Source organism: Phragmites australis, chromosome 3, assembly GCF_958298935.1.
Source record: "Phragmites australis chromosome 3, lpPhrAust1.1, whole genome shotgun sequence".
NCBI lineage: Eukaryota > Viridiplantae > Streptophyta > Magnoliopsida > Poales > Poaceae > Phragmites > Phragmites australis.
In genome coordinates, this window is record NC_084923.1 from 40,581,908 (window position 1) to 40,590,311 (window position 8,404).

General features: G+C 44.7%; 2 protein-coding genes across 2 annotated transcripts; both read left to right on the top strand.

Annotated features, from left to right (window-relative positions):
• Positions 1 to 864: 864 nt before the first annotated feature.
• On the top strand, positions 865 to 5,289 carry LOC133913077 (uncharacterized). Its single transcript, XM_062356120.1, has 6 exons — positions 865 to 1,588; positions 2,651 to 2,753; positions 3,295 to 3,350; positions 3,742 to 3,906; positions 4,307 to 4,420; positions 4,955 to 5,289. The coding sequence occupies exons 1-6, from the start codon at positions 974 to 976 to the stop codon at positions 5,045 to 5,047; spliced, it is 1,146 nt and encodes a 381-aa protein (XP_062212104.1). The 5' UTR covers positions 865 to 973; the 3' UTR covers positions 5,048 to 5,289.
• A 516-nt stretch (positions 5,290 to 5,805) lies between these two features.
• LOC133913079 (non-specific lipid transfer protein GPI-anchored 5-like) lies at positions 5,806 to 6,698 on the top strand. Its single transcript, XM_062356121.1, has 2 exons — positions 5,806 to 6,292; positions 6,398 to 6,698. The coding sequence occupies exons 1-2, from the start codon at positions 5,932 to 5,934 to the stop codon at positions 6,526 to 6,528; spliced, it is 492 nt and encodes a 163-aa protein (XP_062212105.1). The 5' UTR covers positions 5,806 to 5,931; the 3' UTR covers positions 6,529 to 6,698.
• The last annotated feature ends 1,706 nt before the right edge of the window (positions 6,699 to 8,404 follow it).

Sequence of the window (8,404 nt, forward strand, 5' to 3'; positions counted from 1 at the left end):
TTCTTGTAACATGATCTACATGACAAAAGTATTTATACTCATAAAATAGTTGAATATTTTTATGTGAGAAAATATATTTTCTAAACCTAATTAAATACATATTTTACTCTTTGCTAATCTAAAAATCATGAAACTAATTTTCTTAGTCTTCTTACATGATCCTATGTCTTTTTAAAAATACATAAACTCATGAAATTATTATTGTAACATGCAGGATTGTGTAAATGTGTTGCAACTAGACTAATTAATAACTAACTCATCACACCTCCAAAATTAGTAAAACTACTTTTATTAGTTTAACTATACTATGCCTTGTGTAGGAAAAATAATGGTAGATATGATAAAGTTAATTACAGTGATGTTTTTTTAATATATTCACTTTATGTTTGTGAACTTTATAAAATTATGAAGAAATTAATAAAAATCTAAATGAAGTGAAACCAATTTTAAATATCCTCTTAAGATACGCACCACACAAGAAAAATATGTGTTTACATATTAAGCTTTTTCTTAATATGAGTTAATAAATAAATTGAACGCTTCAACTTTTTTTTAAACTTCATTCCTAGGGAATATGATGCAAACGATATTATTTGTGAATTTTTTTTATAGAAAATCTTAAAATTGTCTCTAATTTTTAAGGATTTTTTATTTTTTATTTTTAAATTTTCTAAATTCAAATTTAAAAATTATTTATATTATGAAATCGATGAGTATCGGTAAGCTCGGTAATTACGATAGTCGCTGGAAAAGTGTCGCATTTCCTTCTGATTTCAGGTCAGGCTACATCTAGGCCGTCGGTTCCCTTGGTTTCACACTACACTGCAAAACTGTGTGGGCCGGATTAAAAGGCAGAGAAGAAGGCGAAGCCCCCACCCGACGCCTTCGCCGGTCGTGGTCCCACGTCTCCCGATCCGAGCATCCCCCGCCCGCAGCCTCACATCCCTCCCGCTCCCATCCCACCACCTCCGCCATGGCCGCCGCCTCCCTCCTCGAGCCCACTCGTCTCCTCTCCTCCCCCCTCCCGCGCCCATCCTCTCTCCCTCTCACCCCTCGCCGCGGCCTCCACCTCCTCTTCAAACCCCCGCGCCTTCTCCCCGCCCTCCGCGCCCACCGTCTCCCCCATCCCGCCTCCCCGGAGCCGGCTCAACCCCAGTCCCACGCGCTCCTCGTCTTCGACACGCTCAGGCGATCCGTCCTCGACTCTCTCGCCGCTCTCAAGAGGCCCGCACTCGCGCTCCTGCTGGCCGGCGCGCTGCTCACGGCAGCGGCGGGGGGCCCCCACCAGGCGCTGGCGGCCTCTGGGGGCCGCGTTGGCGGGTCCGCCTTCTCCTCGCGGTCGTCGTCCTCGTCGTACGGGTACACCGCGCCGGCGCCGAGAGGCGGGTACTCGGCCGCGCCCTTCTACTCGCCCTCGCCGTTCGTGTCCGTCGGCCCGGTCGTCGGCTTCGGGTTCGGGGGCTCCGGGTTCCTCCTGACCCTGATCGGTTTCGCGGCCTTCCTGTACCTCGCCGGGTTCCTCTCGGACTCGTCGGGCGGTGGCAGTGTGCTCACCGAGACGCAGAAGACCACCGTCCTCAAGCTACAGGTAGGTTTTTGCGGTCTCTGGTGTTCGGGGTTATTCGTTCGAGGGTAAATTCACATTAGCATAGATCAATTGCTGTAACCGTCTCATAAGTTATATTGTTTGCTGGAAAATACACAAATGAAATGATGTTACATTGGCTACTGTTAAATGTATTCCACCTCCTGATTTTGCACACCATTTCAACATGTTGGTTTAATCCATTGTTTAAATGACATTGTAATTCAGTGTGGCATGGTGGGCAGTACAATGGATACTCTGCCTAGAATTCATATCTGAGGCTGTTTGGTTGTGAATTGCTGAACTGTTTTGAAATGCTAATGTCTTAGCTTTAGGTTTTATTGAGTGTAAATATGCCTTGAAGCTGTCCAGGGGAAACAATAGCTTTGGCCTGTACGTACATTTGTATAGTTGGAAGAATTGGAGCATCTCTACAATGATGGCCTTCTGTAATGGCAGGCTGCTGCCCTAATTTGTATCAGCAGCTTTACTACGAGATAATCATGGGTGTAACTGTGAAAATAAATGTCAAATTATTTAGGTTATGTATCATATGATCTACTGAGATCAATATTGTTTGGTTTAGTGTTTTTGTAGATACAGAAATTATATGCAAAAATAAGAAGGCTCTTAGATCAACACCATGCTCCCAAATATATAAACTAGCTACATTAGGATTAGTTAGTGGTGTTACACATAATGGCATGTCATGGAAACTGTATTGGAAAGAGCTACGGGGGGAAAATGATATTGTTAGATGTATTTTGCTTGATTTGTAGCACACTTGTTGGTGGTACTCCCTCCGTTTATAAATAATTGACAACGTTGACTTCACTATTCAAGGTTGGCAAAACATGATAGATGTTGTTACACATTGTACCTAGATCTGCTTGCTTCTATTAAATTTTTTTAGTAGTACATGCCAATTTTTTTCATTATATACATGTACAACAATTACAGAAATTCACATACATCATTCAGTTATTGATCTGTGGAGCATAGGAATCCATATATAACTTGATTAACTTCATAAATCATAATGTATATGCTAACATTTGTTGCTAGGTTGGCTTGCTGGGCATGGCCCGATCATTTCAGAAGGAACTTGATCAAATAGCTGAGAAAGCAGATACGTCTACCCCGGCTGGGTTGAGCTATGTGTTGACAGGTAAAACCAAGTCCTATATGCTGTTTCACTTTACTACCTTGGTGTTATGGAGGTCTGTGGACCAAATAGTTGGCAACAACATAATTGTATTATTCCTTTTGGTTCTTATTTTTGGTATTTGAAGTCAATAAATAAGCTGTTGATTTTCCACTGCTCTGGCATTCTGTTCTCAGATAGTTTGTTTCCTCTCTTTTGGTTTGACTAGTTGCTGATTGGGGCTTGTGCCCCCTTGGGTTGTTGGGAGGGATTACTTTCATACTATGATAGACACAATCTCTATTCTTTGATGGGAATTGGGGCATTTGTTTTGTGCTCCAGACTCTAACGATACCTCTTTATGTATAATTTTCTATATTAGCAATGATGTGTGTCCCCTGATAGAAAATCAATATGTTGATGAGATATTCAAGTACAGGCTCTGAGCAGCATTAAAATATGTACTATAGTTTCCTTTTACAGAAATTGTAAATATGTGTTACTTTGGACCAATTGCTTTTGTTAAAATCATTTGAACCGTTTGGTTGTTGGTATGCTTCTCCAGAGACTACATTGGCTTTACTTCGGCATCCAGATTGCTGTATCTCAGCTTACTCATCAGTAAGTGCACTCGTCCTTCAATTTTAATTGTCAATTTATGTGGCACATTGTAATTTATCTTGCTTCCTTCTAAATTTATGATTACTGAAACGATTTTATTCTGCTATTTGTCCTTTAATGGAATGTTATGCTGCTTCACTGTACCTCCCAGAAAAGGAAAGACAATATTTTAATGTGTGTTTTCATTTGACCAATTATGAAATAATCTTAAACTCACTACTTTTGAATAGTATACTATATATTTTTATACAAAATCTCTTTTGTAGGTTGTAAGTAATATAAACATCCCGTATATGAGCACTAAATTATGTATTTCAAGGTTTTGTAGGTTTGGAATTGTGTAAGTTTCTTGTTTGTGTATCTTTTTTAATCTCTCTTTGTTGTTCTAAAGGTGGATGTGAAACGAAGCATGGATGACGGGGAGAAACGTTTCAATCAACTATCAATTGAGGAGAGAGGCAAGTTTGATGAAGAGACACTCGTGAATGTGAACAGCATCAAGAGGAATAAAGCAGGCAGCCAAAGATCAAGTGGTTTTAGCAACGAGTACATCGTGGTATGTAACCAAATGATACCAGTATTTTCATGCAGTATCTTATGTGCATGTGGTGATGTTGGGGACCTTCTTGATGTGTAATATCTTTATGCCGGATTATATCATTCAACAGTGTGGTGATTTATCGACCAGCATTACTAGCATATTGCCAAATAAATTTAATCTGCTTCATAAACTTTGCTGATACCATTGAGGATGCCTCTTGTCGTTCAAGAATTAAGATTAAAAGAAACTCTGTAAGCTCTCATTCCAGTGATAGGGGGTACTTACCACTCAATTCTGTTGTTTATTGGTTTCTGATTTCTAGTATTTATAGGTTGTGACAAAATGTTTCTGATTAGCTGTTTTGTTAGTAGGATTCACCACATGATATCTAAGCCTTTTTATTTCATATTTGTAGATAACCATATTGGTTGCTGCTGAGGGAGTACATAAGCTACCTGCTATAAATGGCAGCAATGACTTGAAGACAGCTCTACAAAAGCTTGGTGCTATTCCGTCAAGCAAAATACTGGTATCCCTTGCTTGTTTTTTTTATTTTATTTCTTATTCTACCATGAAGTTTGTATTTCAGTCCTACAATCGATACTCATGAGTCATTACATGTCAGTGGCATTGCATTGGAGTAAAATAATGTGAACTGGCACCTGGTTGCAGTCACCAAAATCAAAATTATGTAAAATAGTATCTGTTCCAAAATGTCATGCCGCTTGGCCCAAAAATAGTTCTCCAGTCTATTACTCTGGTAGAAGGCTGGTAGATCTCAAGTCAACAAATCAATAACACGTTGCAGTGACATTTGATAAGCAACACCCCTTCGTTTGTTGTGGGATCTTGCTAGATTAACAAAGCATGTAGTCCTACGCAAGTTGGAGTAGGCTAGATGAAACCAACAAGAGCCACACGAATTCGCTAAAAAGAAGAGCCACACAAACCAACATCACCTTGCTAGATTACTTTCGCAAATAACTCAGGTGGTTATCTGCCTTTGGTTGATGTCCTTATGCTACAACAACGGTCGTTGACACTTCGTTTACCTTCTTTACAGGCAGTCGAGGTCCTATGGACTCCACAAAATGAGAACGACACGTTGTCAGAGAGAGAGCTCCTTGAAGATTACCCGCTTTTGAGGCCTCTATAAAAGAAAATTGCAGATTACCCTATGAAGAAAGAACAAGTTGTAGATTCAGTTTTTGCGGTAATCTTATTAACTATAGCACAGATCTTGTATTTGGAAAATATAAATTTGTAAAAGTCGGCCTACATTACAGAACTGTAGTGCACTGCAGTGCAATTGTATGAAGGTAGTCTCGTTCACTGTTCCTGACACAAGTTTGTAAATAGGTTGTTCTGAAAGAACACGTAAGTCTATGTTTGTGCGTATACCCATTTTTCATGTGCACTGTAAGACTATAGTTCACCGTAAGAAGCATAGATGAAAAAACAAAAGATTCAACGAAATCTTGCAGGACAGTTCCAAGGTCTACGCTCGACGATTACCATACAATAGAATACTGTGATCATTGCCAGGTAGGTAGGTACCATCTACTTATTCTGTTGGAACTATATATCTTACTTTACCAAATGTTCGTCTCCTACTAGTCAGGTTGACACAAGCAACATCCTAACCAATAAACATAGAGAGAACAGAAGCAACAAACTCTCCTTAGGATATTCATACCGTTGGTAGCCTCACCTAACACGTCAAGAATCGAAGCCTGATTTTCAGTCTGAATGCCAAATTTGCAGCACATTTTCTTAGTCAAGTCTATAACAACTCTGTCTATGAGTTGAATGGAAGTATCAATTCCTAATGAAGCAGGAACCGGCAGGTCACCAACATTTACCAGCTCATTCAACTTCCATCACAGAAACACTCCTATAAAAACCGCACCCACACAAACGCAAAAGGAACACAGAAGCTTGCAACAGATCCACAAAGTAGCCAGCAACATCCAGTCGAACTTCCAAGAACTTCTCTGCAAGAAGTCTCACGTCAGAGAGTAGCAAAGCCAATCTAAGAAAATGGCAGCGAGAGCAAGAACAGCGCAGCTCTGGCTCCTGGCCGCGGCCGCGGTGTCGCTGCTCATCGCGGCGGCGTCCGCGCAGTCCTCCGGATCCGGCGGCAGCAGCGACTGCACGTCGGCGCTGGTAAGCCTGTCACCGTGCATGGACTACATCAGCGGCAACGACACGTCGTCGGCGCCGAGCGGCTCGTGCTGCTCGCAGCTCAGGACCGTGGTGCAGTCCAAGCCGCAGTGCCTCTGCGCCGCGATCGGCGGCGACGCGTCGTCCTCCGTGGGCGGCGTCACCATCGACCGGACGCGCGCGCTCGGCCTCCCCGCCGCGTGCAACGTCCAGACACCGCCCGTCAGCCAGTGCAACGGTAAGCGCCGCTACCGAGCCATGGAGTTTTTGACGCATCGGTGCACGTTGGTTGCTACGCTTTTTCTCACATTGATGAAAGGAACTTCTCGTGGATTGGATGCAGGGTCAGGCGGTGGTTCGAAGGCGACGCCGACGACGCCGTACCTGGCGTCCGGCGGCGCGGTGCTCCGGGGGCCGGCCGCTTTGGCGCTCGGGCTTGCGGTGGTTGCGCTTTACGCCGTGGTCGCAGCGTGAGCTATGTGATTCGATCAGGATGTGTTGTGCCGTGTGAATTATTTTCTAGTTCAGCATTGGCAAGAAGGATTTTGACTTTTGAGTGTTGTGGCTACATGTGTCTTAGCACCATTTGTGCAATTGGTTGTTTCCTACAATCGCAATAAAGATGATCTCATATACACACTCTTGAGACCATCTCCAACCATTTTCTTCGCTTCCCACTCTAAAATTTCCTCACGAAGTGATTCCCTTTTCAGATTCGTTCACTTCAGATTCCTGCACTTCAACAACATTCTCTTCTCCAACAGACTTCTAATATTCTATCATTTCCTCATAACTGCCACGACACACACAATATTGCTACGTATACATGATGCATATACGTTGTACATGTATTTTTTACGGGGACAAGAACGATCGTTGTGCCTCGAACCCAATCTTTTTCCGCGATCAATCTCTCTACCACTATCTTCTCTGTTTCGTTGTTTTCCAAAATCCATAAAGCAGAGCTAGACATACACTACCAAGTTTATGGCGGCAACTAATAAAAAACCAGCAATATGTACATGTGTTTTATACAAAAATGGTCTTATTTCTGAAACCGTTTCGCCGCTAGCTTCGTGTACAAGAATCTTCTCATGGAAGGCAGGAACCACATGCGAGCTGGCTTCGTGGTCATGAGTCTTTCCATGGAAGGAATTATGCACATGCCTGGTACCTTGCAAGAGAAGCCAGACACGGGTTGCTTCCTCGAGAAGACTGCCATCCCTATAAAAGAGACAGCCTCCATAGTAGAGAGGCACAGTTGCCTCCACATTTAAGATTTACACAATGAGCTTATCAGAGTCCGAAGATATGTTCATGTTCTTGTCGGACTCGAGCGACGAAGAGGACGAATTGATGTTGCTGCTCGCCATCGAGGAGGAACAGCTTGCTGCCCAAGGTTGCAGCAGTCAGCGTGGCTCCGTGCCAGTCCATGCGGTCATAGACCATGGGCACCAGGAAGGTGTTACTAGGCTATTTAGGGACTACTTCGCCGACAGCCCAGTGTATGTTAATACATTGTTCCGTCGTAGGTGAGATCATCTTCCCTACTAAGCACATTTATAGGTTGTGATCCGTACTAACGACTGTTCACCCTCTAAGGTTTCTGTCAGTGTATTTAGAACCAGAGATCCCTAAGTCCCGAGGCCAGGCCGGCCATCCACCACATATCACCACCCTGCAAGGTAGGTAGAAGCTAAGTCCCGGGAGAAGGTGCTCGGGGCCGCCGCTTCTGGTTCCCGAGCACCCTAGTTCCCCGATGATCCGCAGAGCCCAAATACCAAGAAGGAAGTGCTCGGGAGAGAGTGCTCGGGGCTGCACGTGGCAGCTCCCGAAGACTCGGTGCCCTGAAGGTCCCATCAAAGTGCTCGGGAGAGAGTGCTCGGGGCTGCACGTGGCAGCCCCCGAGGACTCGGTGCCCCGAAGGTCCCATCAAAGTGCTCGGGAGAGAGTGCTCGGGGCTGCACGTGGCAGCCCCCGAGGACTCGGTGCCCCGAAGGTCCCACCGAAGTGCTCGGGAGAGAGTGCTCGGGGCTGCACGTGGCAGCCCCCGAGGACTCGGTGCCCCGAAGGTCCCACCGAAGTGCTCGGGAGAGAGTGCTCGGGGCTGCACGTGGCAGCCCCCGAGGACTCGGTGCCCCGAAGGTCCCACCGAAGTGCTCGGGAGAGAGTGCTCGGGGCTGCACGTGGCAGCCCCCGAGGACTCGGTTCCCCGAAGGTTCGCGCAAGATCATTCAACGACCCGAAGGGTCCCGTTGTCAGGGTGTCATCCAGTCAAAGGCCCAATGCCGCATTTAATAGGCACGCGCGGTCTGACATCCTGACATCCTGATATTCTCAGCTGCCCACG